The 21,418-nt window shown below is 40.6% G+C and overlaps 3 protein-coding genes across 6 annotated transcripts; 2 read left to right on the top strand and 1 right to left on the bottom strand.

Moving 5' to 3' along the window:
* Positions 1-718: 718 nt before the first annotated feature.
* Positions 719-19,407, bottom strand: znf366 (zinc finger protein 366). 4 transcript variants are annotated; one of them, XM_086030815.1, is made up of 9 exons: positions 11,177-11,391; positions 10,974-10,991; positions 9,917-9,972; positions 8,266-9,237; positions 7,088-7,255; positions 6,305-6,455; positions 4,115-4,306; positions 2,249-2,423; positions 719-1,824 (listed from the first exon to the last, which is right to left on the bottom strand). In XM_086030815.1, the coding sequence occupies exons 4-9, from the start codon at positions 9,228-9,230 to the stop codon at positions 1,385-1,387; spliced, it is 2,091 nt and encodes a 696-aa protein (XP_085886941.1). In that variant the 5' UTR covers positions 9,231-9,237; positions 9,917-9,972; positions 10,974-10,991; positions 11,177-11,391; the 3' UTR covers positions 719-1,384. The 4 variants fall into 4 exon arrangements, with proteins under 4 accessions (XP_085886941.1, XP_085886940.1, XP_085886942.1 ...); XM_086030814.1 differs by lacking the exon at positions 9,917-9,972 and having other exon boundaries at positions 11,177-11,390; XM_086030816.1 differs by lacking the exons at positions 9,917-9,972; positions 10,974-10,991; positions 11,177-11,391 and adding an exon at positions 19,362-19,407.
* Positions 14,538-17,244, top strand: LOC147147121 (isotocin-neurophysin IT 1-like). The gene is made up of 4 exons (XM_086030438.1): positions 14,538-14,676; positions 14,746-14,870; positions 15,808-16,012; positions 16,945-17,244. The coding sequence occupies exons 2-4, from the start codon at positions 14,751-14,753 to the stop codon at positions 17,085-17,087; spliced, it is 468 nt and encodes a 155-aa protein (XP_085886564.1). The 5' UTR covers positions 14,538-14,676; positions 14,746-14,750; the 3' UTR covers positions 17,088-17,244.
* Positions 19,408-19,507: 100 nt separating the features above from the next.
* On the top strand, positions 19,508-20,685 carry LOC147147119 (fatty acid-binding protein, liver-type-like). The gene is made up of 4 exons (XM_086030740.1): positions 19,508-19,641; positions 19,750-19,922; positions 20,438-20,527; positions 20,601-20,685. The coding sequence occupies exons 1-4, from the start codon at positions 19,575-19,577 to the stop codon at positions 20,649-20,651; spliced, it is 381 nt and encodes a 126-aa protein (XP_085886866.1). The 5' UTR covers positions 19,508-19,574; the 3' UTR covers positions 20,652-20,685.
* The last annotated feature ends 733 nt before the right edge of the window (positions 20,686-21,418 follow it).

The following is a 21,418-nucleotide window of genomic DNA, read 5'->3' as shown; positions in this document are numbered from 1 at the left end:
AAACCAGTCACGAGGCCATATATGCAATCATTGGTTACTCGTGAACTTGCTGTTTCTTACTTACCATTTCGGTGTATTTTCATAGTTAGGGGAACATTTTGGAATTGTTTTTGAAAAACGTTTTTTTTCCTCCTTTTTGGTATAGTCTGGTTTCATCACAGACGTCTTTGAAAGACTTTTGTAATTGTATTCTGTTAGTCCAACAAAAACATATTAAGTTGACAGTTTAGTTGTTAGTTTGAAAAAAAATTACAATAGTGTGTAACAAGTTGATATTCTAAAAAAAGTCACCGCTCTTTTTGGACTGGATGTGTCATACTATTTAGTATGGGATTCCACCACTATTGTCTATTGATTTATTCGCTAAACACAATGAATGCTTATTTTGTGACTCATGCACACATATGAAGTCTTTGTATGGGATGGGACACCCGCTGCTTGTTTTATCACAAGCAAAAGACTGAAAGGCAAAGAGGTGTTTTCTCTTCCTCTTCCTCTGCTTTGAAAGGGAAGCAGCAGGAGAAGAAAAGGCACAGAAATGAAGTTTTTAATATGTGGATATTCTATTCAGCCTCTGGGCTTGCTCATTCGGTAAAGATGCTAAGTGCATTTCTGCTTTTGATTCAACGGAATCATGCTTGCTTTCACCTGCACTCTGCCATCCATTAACAACACTTCCCAGCCATAAAAATAACATAATGGACGAAATGAGACAAAATGCAAAATCACAGTTTATTTTTACAATGATTCCAGTAGCTCACATCTTGCTAAATCATTCCCTCCATATATACAGTGATTTACAAGATTATTGCCTGAAATACCATAATTCCTCAAATAGTGGCAATGGGCATTTATATTTATATAATTTTAAAAATCTTTTTCCAAAAATGAAATATGTTAAATATGTCCCCTACTAAATAGACATGTTATATATTACATTATGGCTTCCATAACTCCCTTGAAGTTTGCGAAAAATCCAAAATTTTTGCAATCAATGTTCGATTTTTAAATGTTTATCACCTTTTGCAATGAAATAAGCCACACAACATGCAGTACAACGCTTTTTTTAAGAATAAAAGAGTTGTGTATTTGAGGTGTGGCATTTATTTATTAATGATTTCTTTTTTAAGAGCGAAGGCCACTATTTGAGGAATTACGGCTATATTCAACATTTTCCAAATAGCCATGTACTTTTTCTTCTGAAATGTTCAATGTTGCAAATACCTGAGAGCAAATTCTAAAATGTTACGTATGTACAAGATGTATTCGTCACAGCTTTCATTACTAATGTTCATTTTGCATTCAGCTCAGATAACGCACTCTTCCTTCACTCCTCACCAAAAACTTTTTTGTGCATTCAAAACTAAAGAATGTCAAATTAAGTTCACTTTTCTTCCCTGTCTGGCAGCCCTGTCGATTCTCTGACAATATCTGCGCGTAATCTGCTCTTTGTCACATTGTCAAGTTCCTCTTCCAGCTCAGACTCCTCAGCGTGGTCACCTGACTCTCTGTGACTTCTCTCTGCCTCCTCGTAACGAGAGCGTGACTCAATCCGTCCCCACGCTGCATTCAAGCGTCTCACCTCCGCACCACCCGAGGGCTCGTGTAGAACCTCGTCAGGACTGTACTGACTGTGTCTGGACAAACTCTCCTCCTCCTCCTCCTGGCAAGAGCTACCAGGGACGCTCTCGCCGTCAGACTGAGGAAGATGGAGACCCGGTAGGCCTGGGGGCTTCTGGGAAAGGTCAAACGGCTCTTTTTGGTTGAAACGGCCCAGGAGGCTCATGGGAGATCTAAGGCAGAAGCGTCCCCGCTGTCGGAACACTGAAATAATAGAATAAAGTCATCAAAACGACTGTTGACACATTAAAATACCCCTCCCACATGCTTTGAAATTGTAAACATTAAAACACACTTGTTAAGCGCAATGTTAATGTATTGAAAGAAAAAAACAAATTGGATATGTTTTACAGAACAATCCACGCTGGATAATTACTGTATTACTATGTATAGAAAATATGTAAAAATGGAATACCAAATAAAAATGTTGCCTATATCACTGCTTAAAATCGAATCGTTCTTAATGATCAAACACAAATGAACCGACCTGAAAAGTTAAACAGAACCGAACTGTACATAGGCAGCGATTTCTTGTGGCGCGTAGCACACTGAAAATCATTGCTCAACTGCATTCATGCTGACAAATTATCAACATGATTCGACATGATGGATGTGCTTAGGTGCTTACATCTTTCATCCAGTCCTCTGTCCATGACACCGTGCTTCACCTTCATGTGTCTAGTAAGATTTCCCTTCAGCGTGAACTTGCTGGGACAGTAGAGGCACTTGAAGGGTTTGCTGTCCGAGTGGAGGTGCATGTGGCCCATGAGGTTGTGCATCCTGTTGAACTCCTTGCCGCAGAGCTGAAAGGCAAACAGACAAATAGCAATGATCCACACGTCCATTTTCTGGAGTGCTTTTTCTCCCGTTAGGGTCGCCGCTGAGCTGGAATTTCATCAAGATGACTTTGGCCGAGAGGCGGAGTAAACCCAAGATTGATCGCCAGCCATCACAGGGCACATCTAAATGAGCATTCACACTTATATTCATTCCTACACTCTAATAACAGTTGAGTTAATAACACAATTTGGGTCAAAAATGGACCAATCCACTGCTTGGGGCAATCTGACCCAACCTTCAAAAAATGGGTTGTTTTGAACAACCCCCCCCCCCCCCCCCCCCAAAAAAATGGGCGTTTTTTTTTTTTTTTAATAAAAATATAATAAATACAATTAAAAAAGAACGTGTGTCAAATTGACCCAATTAGTGTATTGGTATGTTTTTGACCCAAATTGGGTTATTTTGACCCAAGTGCTTTTAGAGTGTATGTACAATTTATTGAGAGTTTTCAAAGAACCTAAAAATTTGGTTGACTATACTTCGGTCAAATTCTGTTAAAACTATAGTCTTGTTGCATTTAAGTAACAAAAACCTCTGTATGTGTCCCAATCACACTTTTTGGGCACCTGAGTGAGAGTCTTAGGTTTTAAGTTTATGCCGATAACGAGTTTCCGATCCGATAACTCGGCAATGCATGAAGGAAAAAACAATGCGCGTCCACACTGTCTGAAATGAATGGGCATCAAGGGCCAAAGGGGCACGTGCCAAGCCTCTGCACACCCCTGCGATGTTGCCTAGGTGTACCTAATGAAATGTCCATATACAAAGTATGTTTGACCCTGCCAAATCTCTCTTGAATGACTACACGTAATGGTGAATGAATGTGCAGGCGTTTCCCCTCTGATACACCCAATTGCAATCCCCCTCAGTCCTTGATTTCCTCGTTTCCTCTCCCTCTGTCTTCTCTCTCTCATCAGCACACGCAAACACACGCTCACACACAAACAGGGGCAAAACAGAGGGACCGAGCGAGAGGAAGCAACAGAACAGGGAAGGGCAACTCCTCCGTTGTCCTTCCTTTCCATTCTCTTTTATTAGGGTGGTCCTTTCCTTCAGGAGGAGAGAGGGACTCGGACTGTCCGAGAGGACCGTGAGAAAACAGGAAGTCCCCCCCCCCCCCCCCCGCTCACTCCAAGCAGCAGAGAAAGCGAGATGAAATCTATTTGCGGGCCTCCTTCTCCGGGGAGGCGGGAGGCCATTGTTAGAGAGGCGGTTTTGTGCGCCGATATCCTTCCTACGAGTGAGGAGGCCGCCGCTGCCAAAAGCCTCCCTGCTATCTGGTCATGGTCCCAAGCCTTCTTCTAAACACCAAGGTCAAGCAACAGAAAGAGTCAATCTCCATGGATCCACTCCGACGCTTTTCAGGTGCTTTGTAGGTTGACTTTACATCAGTGGCGGGCACACTTTTGTCCGTCACATTTTTAAAACGGACAGTTGGGGTAGGTCTTTTGGAGATGAGGTTAAAAGAAAATAGTCGAAATGTATAATGTGTAAAATTGTTTGTTTCAATAATAAAAATAATACATTTATTCGTATTGTTTGTAATTAATTTAATTATAACAGTAAAACAAATGCTAAGTGGGCCGGATTAAAGAACGGAGCATGTCGTATGCGTGTGTGCGGCGTACTTTGCCCACCCCTTGTTTCCACGCACCTTGCACTTGTAAGGCTTGATGTCGGAGTGGACGATCATGTGGGCCTTGAGCGTCTGCTTCTGTACGAAGCTCTTGAAGCACTTATGGCACTGGTAGGCCCTCACGTTGGTGTGGATGAGAACGTGGCGCTTCATGTTGGCAAGTAGCGTGAACTCACGGCCGCAAATGCGACACTTGTGCTCCTTCACACCCTGGTGGCAGAGGCAAAATGTTAAAGAACCTCACTCAACCGCAATATGGCCCCAAAAATTAAAAAAGATAAACTGATACAGAATATTAAGATGGAGGTTCCACATAAAGTTCTACCGCGCCAAACGAGTGACAAAAAAATGTTTTGTCTTGAGTAAGAAACAATTTGATTTGCAAACGCTTGATGGTGGTACCCAACATTGCAACAATGTATTCATTGCATCAACAGATAGTGAACAATTCTTCAAAAGAGACAATTTCTTGCTTACTTTGCCTTTTGCTAGCTGTCTGCTAGCTGAGCACATAATGGGCACAAAAGCTTGCTAAAGCTTGATTTTAATCATGAGTTACTCTTTGCATGTTCAAGGCTCAAAATATGTTTTTTCCTTTGCAGGTTAATCCCAGGGACCTGCAAAGGGTTTTATTAAAAGGGGAAGTCAACCCAAATGTATTTTTTCAAGAATATGTTCTATACAGGCTCACTAGTTGAAACAAGGCATTCTGATGAATATTGCGTTTGTGGAATATGAGTTAAGCAGCAAAATGTACCCATTTTGAGCCATCTCAGGGGGCGGCCATTTTGTCTCTTCTGTCGACTGAAAATGACATCACAGTTGCTCAGGGCTCATGTAACGACCAATCATGGCTCAGCTTCAGAAAACAGGTGAGCTGTGATTTTTTGTTACCTGAGCCCTGAGCAACTTCAACGTCGTTTTCAGTCGACAGAAGTGACAAAATGGCCGCCACTTGAGATGGCTAACAAACAGGTGGATTTTGGCATGTTCCATAAACGCAATATTAATCAGCAGAGCTGGGCATTTTACCAAAAATTGAACGCAGCATGGGTACCCTTCCGTCATCCGTCATTCGCCTTTTTTAGGGGGCGGGGGGAAAAATAGAACCCGCCTATAGGCCGGTCCGCCTCTAATTTAAAATGGCTTCCGTCAGCGATTCATCAATTGCACAGCCCCCTCCCCACCCCGGCCGATATTTGAACAGAAAGAGTGACTCACTGCTCCATGGAAGCCTGTTCACAGCCTGGTCCCTCACTCATATCTGTCCCCCAAGCAACAACAACTCACTTTTGTTCCTCTCCACGGCCATCGAAGCTTCGCCGCGAAAAATACACTAAAGACGGACTACAGACGAAAGACAGATTACATACATGGGTTTCCGACGCTTAGTCCGTCTATTTTAAAATATGTCCTGTCATTCATCATTCGTCAGCAAAACGGGCGTCCGTCATTGATGGATAGACGGACCGGTCCGTCACATAGATGGAATGCCCAGCTCTGTTAATCAGATGTTCTCTTTCAATTAATGGGCTTGCATAGAACATGTCCTTGACTTCCTCATTAAATAAGCATTTAGGGTGTTTATTGTGGGCTGGGATGAATTCATGTAATTTTATTTCATTTCAAAGGGGAAAGAATTTAAGATATGAGTGTTTTGAGTTACAAGCATGGTCATCGGATGAATTAAACTCGTAAATCAAGGAACTGATAGACAGTGTTTAGCCAGCTCTGTTCATTGACATTATCAAGGGTCCTTAAATATGTATTGTATTAATGTTGCTGTTTCCTGTATTTTATATATATATATATAATTGCTTAATTAAAATGTATGAATTCAGTTTATTTCATTTTAGGCATTCACTTAATTTATCAGTTCATTAATTGATTCATTGTCAATAAATTTGAAAAAAAAAAAGTAAAATTAAAAAAGATCTAAATTGTTGTCCAAACAATTATACAAATTACACAAATAATGATTTGAAAAATGATGATGAATTATTGTATTATCAAATAAACAAAAAAATAATAATATTTTCCATTATAACATTTTGATCTAATCTACATAGACTTGGCCCATCTCCTCATTTTAAAACTCAAATGCGGCCCCAATCACAAAGGTTTGCCCAAACTTGACATAGGGGAAATTACAAAAAAAAGCTCCAGTAAAATTAATTGATGAATTGTATGGAATTGCGTCAACCTTACTTTATGAGTGAGCGTGTGCTGCTTCAGGTGGTGCGACTGTATGAACTCCATCCCGCACTCGCTGCAGATGTACGGCCGGATGTCTTTGTGCTTCATCATGTGGTTCTGCAGCTGACTCGGGTACTGGAATGTCTTCTGGCACTCGGAGCACCTGTAGCAAAAACAGTGCTTGTCTTTTTATGCCGAATTTCACGACAATTAAGATTTGACCAATAGATATATCGTAGTAATTGGCGAAAGCCAGAAAGAAATGGAAGTTGCCAATGAATGCCCCATTCAATGACTGCGCTCGTGCATTTTGGCGACAAAAACTCTCTACGCTTTGCTTTTTAGCCACATTAAATATAATTAGGTATTATTGTAAAACACAATATTGAATATATTGTTGGTCATCCGGCCAAAACCTCATCAGTCACATTTTTCATATTTTTCAAAAATGTATACTATTGATCAGTCCATACGCATGGGTGTTATTTTTACACATTCCTGACCAATCTAAAGTTTTGAAAATTGTTTGCTCTCTTTCACCATGCAATGCAAATGGTTGAACAAACCTGCCATTTTGGGGTCTCCTGAAAAGAGACTAATTTGGAGGTACAAGGTTTTGGCCCGACGCCAACAATATTCAGCTTGACGATCACCGGCTGGATATCACACATCATACCCGGAAACGTAATTTCTGTTGTGAAAGCTCACGTGATGCCATGTGCCATTTTTGATTGGTGGTTACCTTACAACTATGGAACTATTACAACGCCGTTCATCAAAGTCTCAAGGTCTCACCTGTACGAGGTGGGGCCGCGGTGGGCAGTCAAGTGTCTCTTGAGCTGGGCCAGCGTGGGGAAGTCCAGACCGCACTCGACACATACGTTCTCCTGGCCTTTCTCGTGCTTCAATTCGTGGGCGCGAAGCTCGCTCGGGTACGCGAAGCCTCTGCCGCACACGCTGCAGCTGGTGGGTGGGCAACCGGAGGGTAGATGTTACAACAGTGGTTATTGCTACATTTTGTATGTCGTGCTCAGCTTTACGATAACAACAAACTTTTTTGCTAACTTGTTATTTTAGAGCATTTGTTATTCATTCGCAAAAGAAAAACTCTAATAGATAATACTGCTAGAATCATTTTAATAGTGCTACCTTGGAGTAATTTCCTTAGTTTGTGTCTGTCAGATTTGCTGTTCATATCACATTTTGTAAATCATTTCATTTGTCTTTGTATTTGTTTTGGGGCATTTTGACGCTGCCACATGAAAAGCATGCAACTCCAACTTGAGCGTTTTTGTGTGAAAATGAAATATTTTTTTATCATATGCATTGTTTTCCTCATATTGCATAACAATTGCACTGTCAATGTCTAAAGCAAATTAGATGTGCATTCCTCAATTAACAGACGATTTTGTATGTGTCTCGATAAATGTGGCGATAAAATTCAGGGACGAATCAATCAGAAGTGGAATGATTCAATTCTGTACAGTACAGCTGCCAGAAGTGCAGATGTCTGTTTGTCTCTGTGTGCCCTGCGATTGGCTGGCAACCAATTCAGGGTGTCCCCTGCCTACTGCCCGAAGGCTGCTGGGATAGGCTCCAGCACGCCCGCAACCCTTGTGAGGAGAAGCGGTATGGACAATGGATGGATGGATGTTGTTATCCTGTGTTTTATTCATACTTAGTGAAAAGTGTGTACAGTAGCTCCATATTTTGTTTTGATTAGTTTTGTTTTTTTTAATAATCAGCCTTTTTATTGTTTTTCTGATTTAAAAAAAAAAAATGTTTCATTTTCGAGGTAGATTAGACTGCAAATATCCACATTGTTTTCATCACATGACATGAATTCTGCCTAGCAACAAGTGGCTACGAACGTGACCTGCTATATTGCTTCCCTAAGTGATTGGCACCACAACTTGACTTCCATATCAACCACCACTGAACAGAAGTTCCCAAAATCAATCAAACCGACATACCTGTAAGGCTTGACGTCACTGTGCTGCATCATGTGCCTCTTCAAGTGGCTTGTCTGGGTGAAGGCCTTCTGGCACACCTGGCATTTGTGCGGCCTCATGCCCTGGTGGGTGAGCAGGTGTGTGTGCAGGTGGCTCAGCTGCTTGAATAGCTTCCCGCACAGGTGACACCCATGGGGCTTGATGCCCTTGTGGCCCAGGATGTGCGTGACCAGGTTGTACTTGGACGTGTACGACTTGTCGCACATGCGGCACTTCCACCGCTTCTGCTCGCCGCCCACGTCCACGTAGTAGCTGTCGTCCACGTGGACGTCGAACGCGGGCTTGTCGCCGCCGCTCGGCCCGCTTCGGTGGGGAGCGGCGCGACCGCGGTGCGCGGGCCTGACGTCCTCCCTGAGCGGGAAGGGCATGACGGGGCCGGGCATGAAGAAGGGATACGGGATGAGGCTGTGGTGGAGAGGTGGGAAGTATGACGGGTGGATGAGGAAAGGAGGTGGGGGCCACATCGGAGGGGGACTGAGAGGCTCCCGTTTCACCGGTACCGAGGCGTCAGGGACGGCGGTCCTGCGATGAAGCTGCAGCCTGCTCAGCTCGATCATACCGGGCCCAGTGGGTAAGGAGGGGATGGGATGAGACGGGAAGGAGAGGTCGGAGAGGGTGATTGTTTTGGGGATGCTGCTTTCCTCCTCTTCACCACTCTCACACTCGTGGGCATCCATTTTGAATGGAGTCCTGTTGCGTTTTTGGGAGTTTACTCTGTGGGTATGAGTGGGGCTCAGCATGGGGAAGAAGTCAGGCGGACCCTGCGGTGGGCTAGCTCTGTCTCCAGTGGGATGTCTTGACGGGGAACATTTAGGGGCCTTAATAATGATGGGAGGTGGGGTCACATAGAACCTGTGCTGGTCTGGTTGACGAACGTCCTCTCTGAATCGAGGACTTGTTGATGGGGAGAAATGGACTGATTCCATCTTGACCCTGCCGAAAGAGAATCAACCATCATTTGTGCTTTCCTTTTTCAATTGGGAGACAAATATTTAAAAATAGAAGAATGTCTGATCGTTGTAAGATTATGTTTTATAAATCTAACACAAAAAAAGAAAAAAAATGCCTGGTTTTTCATACTCCAAATTGATGTGACCTGCAATTTTGGTTAGGCTTACGTTTAGGATTAGCGGGTTAGGGTTAGCTGCCACAAACTATACCGCCACTTTTTAGATTTTTAAGATTCACAGAGACAGTTGACGTACATGCATGAAGTGTTTCTTCAGAGCGGGATGTTGTCAACGGCCTGGCATGCATTTGGCCTTATTTTTGCTGTTGAGGTTTTAGACACAAATTCCACAGACTCATTCAATAGAAAGAAAACAGAAAGTATGTCTTAGCTCTTGACTCGTACTGTATTAGGTGAAGGTTTGTCTCTGTGAGCGTAATTTGTGGAACCTTTAAAACTCCAAAGCACATGCTTTCAATTCACAACTACAAACAGTATCTTTCACTTCTTAATTTCTCAAAGATCCCCTATCCTGAAATTAGGAACTTTGTCAACAGATCACCTGTCACCTTTTCGCTTCTCTATCACTTTTTTTTTGTCTCTGTTCATGTTTTTTGTACTAAGGGAAGAACTTCCTGTTTTCTCTTCCACCCAAACACTCACCTTTAATCAGGGCTCCAGACTAACTTTTTCTTTTTTTGAGCATAGTGGCCTTTAACCTGAAATTTTAGAGGTGCAAGTAAAAAGATTTTCGGGGCACACACTGTAAATTTACTCAAATTAACTTTTATTGTCAATCAGTGTGCTGAAGTGTGGAAAATAAGTAGTGAGCAAGAAATAATAGTCAAGAATTTAAATAAATAAATAAATACATAAATACATACATACATACATACATACATACATACATACATACATACATACATACATAAATAAATACAATTCTCATGCATGAGGTGATAAATAATTAACTTACTAACTGTGTCAAATTTCAGAGGCAAAATACCACCATTTAGAACGCGGACTTTAAAACAAACCTGCATGACCAATTAAAAATAATATTTTGGTAACACTTCATGATTTAATGTTGAAATTCTGGTTATGGAGATTGTGATCATCATTTATATCCTGCTGTGCCTGTTTATTTCAGTTTTGAATACCGGTGTGCAATCAAAATTGATGTTTCTTTTTTTTTATGATAATCATTTACCCTCATTTAGTCACTATATTTTATGTTGAGAAAGGTGGTTAAAGGTGGTTTGAATATGAGAAAATATGTGATGTACCTTGAAGATAACATTCACACTGTTTATTCTCAATGGCCACACCACTTCAGAGCTAAAGCGATCCAATACAAGAGCTGCATCAAATTTCATGACTTTACAAAGATAACAATGCTCAGCTTTGATTGACACTTGCAGAGAGGTATTTATTTAGTAATATCGTGGTTGAGTTATAGTTTTCCAAGGCCCGTCTCCCTTCAATAAAATACTCAAATATTGGAGCGACCGCTCAGTAGCATGCATAATCATATTGTCTACTGAATATCTGAAAGTGAGCATTATTGAAGGCAGATTTGGTTACACGGCTCTTGTATTGGATCCCATCAGATTGTGCAGGTGTACCTAATAATGTGACCAATTGTGACAGCTGTATGGACATTTCTCCGCAGAGCAACCGAAAGCAAGGAGGAAAACAAGACAAAAAACAGCATTGCTACCTTATGTGGTTCTTCCACCTGCAAAAAAAAAAAAAACATCAGGATGCATTTTTCTAGTCAAATATTCTCTAGTGTGTTAACTGTGCCTTGCACGAAGTGTCATTAACAATGTAGTCTACACGCTCTCCAAACACTCCATTTAAACCAGAAGCCCCTCCTTGTGCCTGTGTGAGTCGACTCCAGTGTGTATGTGTACGGCATACCTGGCCAAGAGTTGTTTCGCTGTGATGCCGCCGTGGCTCCGTGCGGCCGTTCTCCCTCCCGCTCCCGCCTGACAATGCGCGGCCCTTCCACAGATGAGCTTTTTTGGAGGGACTTAAGAAAGAGAACAGGAACAATCGCTTTGTTCTCATTTTTCAGATGAGTACCTTCGGAGAGAAGGAAGGAAGGGAGGGGAGAGGAAGTCAACAAGTCGAGTGCCTTCCTGCAGAAGAATAAGGAAACACTAGATAGACATCTCCGTTTCTCGATGAAATAGGGATTGGGAGAGCTTTTGGAGGAATGCAGGGAGGGCCCGGGTGGATGTTTCTAACTAAAAACAATGCGCTTTGAATGTGGACCAGCATGCAAGCATGGAGGATGTACCGTAAATACTCATCTCTTTAATTGCAGAAAAGGGGGAAACACAGCTTCGGTGTTGGAACTCATTTCAAATGTGTCTAAGCAAAATGCAATGATAAAGATGTGCACATCTGGACCATAACATTAGGTACACCTGTGCAGTTGAATTGAATCAAATTGTTATTATTATGTCTCTCCAATGTAGCTTAAAAAACAGATTCTGCATCACGAGTCATTAATTTTGGCTCCTTTTGTTGTGTGTGACTTGGCCACTGAGGGGTATCTTAATACAGTTAAGCAGACTAACGAATAAGAGTTTCACAACTACTGTACGTGACTCAGTAAACTGCAGTAATTGCAATATTGTCTGCAGAAGATAAAGAATATATTCTATGAAGATCGTTATAACGTCTATCTACATGCTTTGCTGCACCATTTATGTTTCAAATATACATATTCCTTATGAATTATATGTATTATATATGAATTATGTTTTAGCATTAGGCTAGTGGACTTAAAGGCAAAGCTATTTGGTTGTTTCAAATATACGTGTAATTCTCTTTGTTACATGTTTAATTTGACAATAAACTTCACCTGGGAGTGTCATTAAACACTAGAAGCCTCTTTTTTTAAGAATTATTTATCACTGGCCAAACTGCTGCTTGTTGTGACATGAGTTGAGGGAAATGCACTGCTCACAATTGAAAGCAAAATCAGCCAAAGGACAGCTCGCATCTGAAATAAATTGTAAGTCAGGTCACTCATATCTCACGGTGTTAGAAACAGCACTGAATATGATGCAATATCATTCAACAACAATACAACAAACACAACAGTAAAAAAAATGTTTCTCTGACCATGTTCATCGGAATTGAGCATGATGATTTTGTAAAGGCCTGGATTTAATTTGATTATATTTAATTTGTTTTAATAGGCCTGGATGTTTAATCTTATCACAATTATTCATATTTAAAATAACATGTATTTATAAATGCCTTATTGAAATTTAGCTCCATGTAATGTAATGTAATTAAATGTATTTTTTTTTCTTAGGAGTGTTCATCTTTGGGGTTTTTTTTTTTTTGTGTCTATTTGCAGATTCAGAAAAATACAAATACTTTTACAAACCCTGAGCAAATGCACCAACATTATGGAGGAACATAGCCACCAGGAGGGGCAAATGTCTCACTCATCAAACTCCATTAAAGACGTTCAGATCACAAAACAGCACAAACGCGACTGGAACGTCAGGCACTTGTGTGTTCAATTGAGGAAATCACATTTTCTGCAAAAATTTACATCCTGGGAATTTGTTATGAATAATAAAAAAGGGCAGTGAACACAAATATTACATGGAAAGAGAAGGAAGCCTGATTATCAAAGTCGCATAAAACACTGTTGGGATCATGTGACGGTGATAAAAGTTAGTAAAGAAATGTCGCCAGCTAACATGGGTTATTAATCAGAGTGAGGTGCCAAGTGAGTGAGTCAAGCGTTAGTAATTGAACTCATATCATTGAAAGAGGCAAACTGTCCTCTTTGGTTTGTGGCCCATCATTAGCTGTGTTAATTAGCTCATGAGGCCAATTAACCTAAGGACCTGGACAATGTGGGCTTCAATCCATGCAAGAGATTAGCAAACTGATGTTAGCGTGTGTGTGGCAATTCACTTGTAGCCATTTAAAAGGCATCATATTGGGATGCCTTTATTTGAATTCAAAAAAATGAAGACAACTAAGACATTTTGGTTGCATTGCCAAAGTATTGGATTAGTCCTCGATAACAGCGCATACCCAAAATAAAGTGGCTCCGACAAAATCGAAACATGCAAAAAATGTAATTGGGACATTCTATATTGAAGGACATATGTATTACTCAATTTATTGGTGGGATTTTTGAAGGAAACAACATTATTAAAATGCAAAGCAAAGACAAATAAAGTCAAGAAAATGCAATCATTTAGCAAGAAACATGAAATATAGACACGTCATTTGCTTTAATGGGATACAGTGATGTGGTGGATGGGATCAGGCCATGAGTTTGACCAAGCGAAGTGTTTCCCATACTCAATTTTAGTCGCCCCGATTAATCGATTAATCGATTCGATTAATCGAAAAACAAGTTGATTAACTTCATGTAGAAAATGATGTCTTTAAATGATTTTTTCATTGCAGATGCATAGCACATTTTGAATGTGTTGATCAAATTATGGTTTTGCGCCAAACGTCATAGCGTATTGCATTTGTGGATGGCTGCAGAACCACACTAGTGCACTAGGGCACTAGAGACAAGCATAGTAACAATTTTTTAAAAACTGAATCGAAAATCCAGAACTGAAAATCGAAAATCAAATCGAATCGAGGCTTGAGTGAATCGTTACATCCCTACTTAAAACAATCTCGGGGCACACCGCCAAACAAAATACAGTTTTATTCTGCCATCTAGTGGAAAAGCATTTAATTGCTCTGCCTGTCACAATTCAACACTGACAGATAGTTGGACAAAGAGGACAATATGTCCATCCACCAATTTTCTATCGCTTATCCCGCTGCTGTGTTGGAGCCTGTCCCAGCTGACTTTGGACGAGAGACGTGTTATAACCCTGGACTTGACACCAGCTAATCGCACAACAGACAAAGAGAGACAGGAGAAGCATTCACTCTCACATTCACACCTAAGAACAATTTTCAGTTTTCAATGACCTTACATCCATGTAACAGTCTGGATACAACTACTATACCGCTTATCCTCACAAGGGTCGCGGGCGTGCTGGAGCCTATCCCAGCTGTCATCGGGCAGTACACTACAAAAATACGGTCATTCCAAGACGATATCGCCGTTATACTTTCATCGAGTGCTTTCCCGCCTCCTTATAATTTCACCTCGCTGACCTGTTTGACTCGCGGTCATGTGGAGCATGCACAGTCACGCACTGGAATGATTCATGAGGCAAACGGTGCTCCAGACCGGCGCTGACCGTTGACCTGACCGCGGGTCAGTTCTGCCAGCCAACCGCAAGCGATTCATTAAGGAGTCCTAAGTGGTTTTTGGCTTTCTGTGGCACTCTTAAAAAGCAGTCCGCTGAATATATATAGGACATCGGAGAAGTCGACCAGCAAGTGGAAGCATTGGAACCAGACAGGTAAGACATTTGGCTTTGTGCATCTAGTGTTTTATATTTTAAAATAAAGAGTTGTTCCTCTTCTTTCAGCAAAGATGAGCGGAGCAGCCGTGTCCGTGTGCCTGTTTTTTCTCCTTTCTGTATGCTCAGGGTGCTACATCTCCAACTGTCCCATTGGCGGGAAACGCTCCATCGTGGACGCCCCGTTGCGCAAGGTGAGCTCTTTGTTTTCTTTTGAGCTTACAAATGACAAGATGTCATATTTCGATAAAAGTGCTATGCTATGGTTACTTTTTAGTACATTCGCATCACAGTTCTGAAGTTAGACTTTTCTCAGGGTACTGCACTTTACACCCAAAATCTTGACTTTCAGGTTGAGTGAAAACTCTAAATTGTAATTTAATTTTGAAATTACTCGAATTACAGTCACAGGGTTGCGAATCAATGCTACAGTAACGTTGGAATGTTTGCTCAAGCGTGCATGCTAGATGTGTTAGCTGCTGTGCTAGCTGGCCAAGCCGACACTTAGCTATGTAATAAACAGAGAAAAACTCTAATATTAACGTATTTTTCTAACCATTTGAGTAACAGGGCTATGTTAGTTTGAGTGACACACTCCATTATGACTGAAAACATAAGAGAGGATTTACTTTAGATCCACCATTTAAAATAGGCCAGGCAGACATGCTAACAACTAATTCACGATGCTGCCTAATTACAAGCTTTTAGTCACTCCTAAAACTAAAAGACAAAGGATATTGTGTGACTGCATCATTTGCACAATTGCGGCTGCATAGCCTTTGTATGAATTAAATGTTCTAACTCTGCATAATGTTACTGTTGTTTAAACATTTGAATCCAGTGCAATGTGTTAAGTACACTTCAGTTGTATTTAACTTTCAAATACAATGCAGCCGCATTTAATCTTTTAGAAACGTTTGTTTTTCAAACACTTATACAGGTGCAATTTTTTACTAACTCATTAAGACAATAGTTTAACCAATATTTAAATATGATACTTGAAGAGTTTTTGTGGCGGTAATTGGTGCAAAAAAAAGTTTGAGAACGACCACTGCTCTAAATCATGCCAAAATGGACTAAAGCACAGTGGAAATACACAATGCTTTTACTAATATCTGTGTTTGCTCTCAGTGCATGTCGTGTGGCCCCGGGGACAGGGGCCGCTGCTTCGGCCCCAATATCTGTTGCGGCGATGGCTTCGGTTGCCTGCTGGGCTCCCCGGAAACTGCACATTGCCTGGAGGAGAGCTACCTGCTCACCCCCTGCCAGGCCGGGGGGAGATCCTGCGGATCTGAGGGCGGACGCTGCGCCGCTTCAGGTCTCTGTTGTGATGCAGGTATGTCATTTATTTCAAGAAATAAAAAAATGTAGCTAGCTCTATGCAGTACGCTCACATAGGACACAGCATTAAGCACACTAAGACAATCTAATACGTAATAAGGAGCCATAAATAGAGCAAGTAGTAGTTGCTACATGATGAGGAAGTAGAACCATGTGGTTTCTCTTAGCCGATCAGAGTAGAATGGTAATAACAACAATAAAAGAGTAAAAAAAAAAAAATTAATAAAACTTGAGCCTAACTTTAAATTATTATGTTATTCTTTCCTACCCTTGAACAGTTTAATTCGTTTTTTAAATCTTGGTTAATTAAAGGTTAAGTTACACAAAAATAACTAACAATTGAGTATTTCTGTGACATGAATAATAGATACAGATGTGTATTAACCTTGATGTCATGTTGATTTCTTTGGTACAACAAAAATGTTCACGGTCAATGTGACCTGCTGCATGTGAATTTTTTTTTTCTTTCAATTATTTGGGAAGATGTTTCGATACGATTGATTTTTAAACCTTAAAATACATCAATTTGGCCCACAATGTAATAGGAGGGTTGAAAAATAAAGCTCAGATTTAAGGTATTGAACTTTTTTTTTTTTCCATTGGAGTTTGCAGTGGTGTACTACTGCACTGCAGCATCTTGTTTGGAAATTGTCAAAAGCAGAATTCTTGCTTTGGATCTGATTAAATTGCACAAGTGTGCCTAAAGTTGTGTGTATATACATATGTTGGTATAGGATTTAGTCATTTTAGCTTCACTTACTAACAAAGCTTATTAATGTAGGGAGAATAACCTCCACAACCTCGTGAGCTTCATTTGTCTTGTGAAAAGGTTCACAGCGTAAAAAAATTCAAGAGGAAAAGCTGATAAGAACACAGAGTGATTGCACTTTTTCCATAAAGTACTTCCCCGCTTGCCCTTGTTCAAAGAGAGCTGCAGCGCGGACCAATCGTGTGTCGATGATGAGGCGGACGATCAAATGGGCCAATACGACGGCGGCGACCACGGTGACATCATCGTCAGGCTCCTCCATCTGGCCGCTCACGCAACCCCTCATCGACTCGGTCAGTGAGTTGACACTGAGGGGCGGAGGTGCCCGCTAGACCTTTAGTGCATATTATTAGTTGCCCATTTGAGCCTCTTGTCTATTTTTATGTATGAAAACAAGTGATGGATATTGACAGTCATCCGGTTATCTTGCATGTTGAAATAAAGTTTTGAGGAAGACTAAAAAATTGTGTTTACTTCATCAACTTCAGAGAAAAAGGTGAAAACCCCTCCATCCATTCATTTTATATGGCGCTCATTAGGTCATGCGTGATCTTGAGCCTATCCCAGGTGACTTTTGTCGTTGAGTCCAGGTTCAACTCCCAATCATAGTGTTTTCAAAATCAAGCATTCACACTCAAATCCATAATCTGAGAACCCACATAGGCCTAGCTATATTTTTTTTCAGTCGTTGTCATACCGTCAACAGTCAGGGTTTCGTGAAACACACATGCACATAACACATATTCCAGAACCAGGAAAAAGTTTAAGAAAAAAACCAACATTTTGCTGAGCATAATTTACTAGATAATGCAGTTTCATTTGCCGTCGCTTGCTTAAATCGGACGAGTTGAGTCTAATGCACTCATTTGCATTTGCTCGCTAACAGCCAATCAGAGCCGACAATATTTTGCATACTGCGATTAATGGTCCATTCATTCAAATCATATCTAAAAGGCACAATGACACAAAATCACACTGACACAAAAATCTTCACGATTCTAAATGGTGGTTTTTACTTGTTCCTTGCTTGTATTATGAATGTGTTGAGCAAGGTTATGACAGTTTGAAATATTTGCTCTCTCTCGCTCTCTCATCCAAACCCCTTATCCTCACAAGGGTCACGGGCATGCTGGAGCCTATCCCAGCTGTCTTCGGATAGTTGGATACACCCTGAACTGGTTTCCAGTCAGTCACATGTCACACGGAGCCAAACAAACAATCACACCCAGGGACAATTTAGAGTTTTCAATTAACCCTACCATGCATGTTTTTGGAATGTGGGAAGAACCAGAGTACCCGGAGAAAACCCACATGCAAACTTCACACAGGAAGGCCGGGCCGGAATCGAACCCACAACCTCTGAACTGTGAAGCGGACGCGCTAACCAGTCGACCACCGTGCCGACTGTGGAGAACATGCAACCTCATAGAAGGACCTGAGTGGCTATTCGAACCTTCCGGACTGCGCTGCCCATTAGAAATCTTATTTCATCTAAAGACTGATTCAGCAAAAGCCTTATCACTGCACTGCTCCACCAAACGCACATTCATCTTTATCTGCCAGCCATCTTGTGCGTTTCTGTGTTCGTGCGGTATCAGTCATTATCTCCTACAAGGTCACCTTTGATCCATTTGGCTCCACTTTAATAGCAAATCTTGCCGTTTTAAACAGACCATATGTGACTAGAAACACACCAGAGTAAAGTGAAACACACTAATGGGAGATTAAGTATAGTATTGACCTGCAATGATTGAATCTTACTGTGACAAGAGAAACATTTTCACATAGCTTATCTCCATTAGTGACCTCATCACCAGAGTAAAGTTCACACACCAGTAGACACATTCATTATCTTTGCATACACCTCATATGATGACTCTTATTGGCGCTTGTGGAAATTTACACAAAGTCTATGCAAGCCACAGACTGCAGAGAGAACATTCTAATGTTCATTTCAGTCAAGGGAAAAAAAAAAAATATATTGGTCTTTTTTGATTGACAACATTAATATTACTTGTGTAAGTAAATTAAAAAAAAAAACACTTATTTTAACCACAAAAAACTATAATTTATCACCATTGTTATTGATCTACAAGTGATTGTAATGATTTCGAAAAATTTGCACTCTCACAATTCACTCTCACATATTACTGACGTTTTTTTTGCTCACATGCTCTCACACTAAACAGATTTTTTTTCTAGCTCCGATTTACTACTGAAACACTATTACACATGCAACTGAAATGCTCTCACACACACGAGTAAAACTCTCACGCACTACCAACATGCTCTCACACACTAACACGACTGAAGCGTTATCGTAACTCTACTGAAACACTTTCACACGCGATACATCAAGGTGTCGGCACATTCATCCGTGACGTGTCATTTAAACGCAGCACATTTGGAAGACAGAAATATGAATAAATGTGATCATTTGTATCGGGCCACTTTTTTAGGTGCAGGCCACACTACTAGGTATTGTTATTCTAACGAGTTGTTATTTTTGGGGGGTTGCAGTTTACAGAAGTGTAGAGCTACACATTAAACATTATCTTAACTTTATTTTGGTTACCTTCTTTAGCGCCATGGTCTCATGGACACGTTAGCGACATCCTCCCTCCTAGTGTCTTATCATCTGCAAGTGGCCTGCAGCCTCTGTAATTGGAGACAGCTGAAGTTAATGATTGCGATGTGCCATGTTGTGTGTGTGTGTGTGTGTGTGGGGGGGTGTATATAAGTCAACACGATAGCTTCTTGTCCCTTCTACCTTCATTTGCCTGACACCATGTCTTTCTCTGGAAAATACCAGCTGGAGTCTCAGGAGAACTTTGAGCCTTTCATGAAGGCCATTGGTGAGAGCTGTTCTTTTGTTAATTATCAGTTTAAATGCTCTGGTCCGTGTCAGCTATATATATATATATATATATATATATATATATATATATTTTTTTTAATTCCAGGTCTCCCTGATGAGCTCATCCAGAAAGGCAAAGATGTTAAGAGTGTCTCTGAGATCGAGGAGAATGGCAACAACTTTAAAGTGACGGTCACGACCGGCTCCAACGTCCTTGTCAACTCTTTCACCATTGGACAGGAGGCTGAGCTGGACACTATCACTGGAGAGAAAGTTAAAGTAAGGCAAAATAATCCCCCCCCCCAAAAAAAAAATATTTTTTCCATTGATTCAGAATGTCCTTTTTAACATGTCATTATAAGGGTTAGGTTCAGTATTTTTTTTTTCCCCCTGAAATGTTGAAATGGTTAATTACAATGCGTAGTAAAATGTATATTGTGCAAGTTTGTCAATCTTGAACAAATACTTAAAACCTCATGTGCTAGAAAAGTACAAATTATTGAAATCAGTCAAATGTTGAGGGACACAAAGCCATCTGTTACATTTTCTGTTTAACATTATCTGCCGTGTTTTGTCAACACACCCCCACTAAAATTGGCTAGTGTTGGTTAAGTTATTTAAAATGTTTTAAATAACAACTTCAAGTATTTTTTTGTTTTTGTTTTACTCCCTTGTCTGCAAATGTGCTGGATAAATCTCAACTCAAATATGGCCCTTGAGTGCAAAAAATGCACAGTGCCATGTGAATTGTTTTTTTTTATTTTTTTTTTTATTTATTTTTTTTTTCCCTCCAGGCGGTGGTTCAGCGTGAAGGAAACTCGCTGAAGGTTTCCCTGAAGGGAATCGAGTCAGTCACGCAGCTGGATGGGGACACAATTGTCAATGTGAGTGTGTTGCGTTGCAATTCCAAAAAGCTCCCAAATGTCCACATTCCTAACATTTGGTCTCCTTTTTCAGACTATGACACTCGGTGACATTGTGTACAAGAGGACAAGCAAACGCATTTAAGTCTGCGCCTGGCATAATAAAATTATTAAAGGCACACTTCTGTTTTGTTTACTTTTTCTTTTTTTTTTTTTTCTTTGAATGTCAAAGGTTTAACCCAGTGATTGTGCACTGACCTATCATCTTGGACTTTCTAAGCTTAACTGAGCATACACCTAAAGAGAAATTTCCATTAACTGGCGATGAGTAGTAATTCAAGGGACTTAATACAGCTGTGGATTCAGAATAAATTTGGAATTGGCAAAATTTCAAAAGTAAACATTGCCACCTTTTTAAAAATTGTATATTACCAGAGCTGTGAAAAATAGACTAATGGCGGACTAAATAAGGTTTCTGTCTCTGCTTAATCAGGCAATTTTTAAAAATTTGCCTGTCAGCAAAACAGGCGTTTGTCAGTGACAGACAGACTGGTCCGTCACAGACTGAATGCCTAGCTCTGTGTATTGCTCAAACTAGCATTTAGCATTAGAGTAAAATTGTAATGAGTCATGCAACCAAGCTGCGGCTACTGTTGGCTTTTGTGTGTGGTTTAGTGAAGTGAGGCAACATTCAAGCTAAAGACGAAAACTCTGCCTTTAAAAGTTTCATATGAAAATGTACTTGGTCAACTGTAGAGGGAGTTCTTGTACCACACTGAAAAGTCCAAAGTTAATGGGATACTTCACATGTATGGCATTTGCAGCAGTAAAATTGTCTTTTTCATGTACATTTAATAACTATAAAAATGATTTTAAAAGTAAGCTGGCCGCCTTCATTAAAGTTCAACACAA

Source organism: Filicampus tigris, chromosome 5 (genome assembly GCF_054856515.1).
Source record: "Filicampus tigris isolate MCC_2025a chromosome 5, RoL_Ftig_1.0, whole genome shotgun sequence".
Classification (NCBI taxonomy): domain Eukaryota; kingdom Metazoa; phylum Chordata; class Actinopteri; order Syngnathiformes; family Syngnathidae; genus Filicampus; species Filicampus tigris.
Note: the sequence above shows the minus strand (reverse complement) of the source record. Positions and strands in the feature narration are given on the sequence as shown.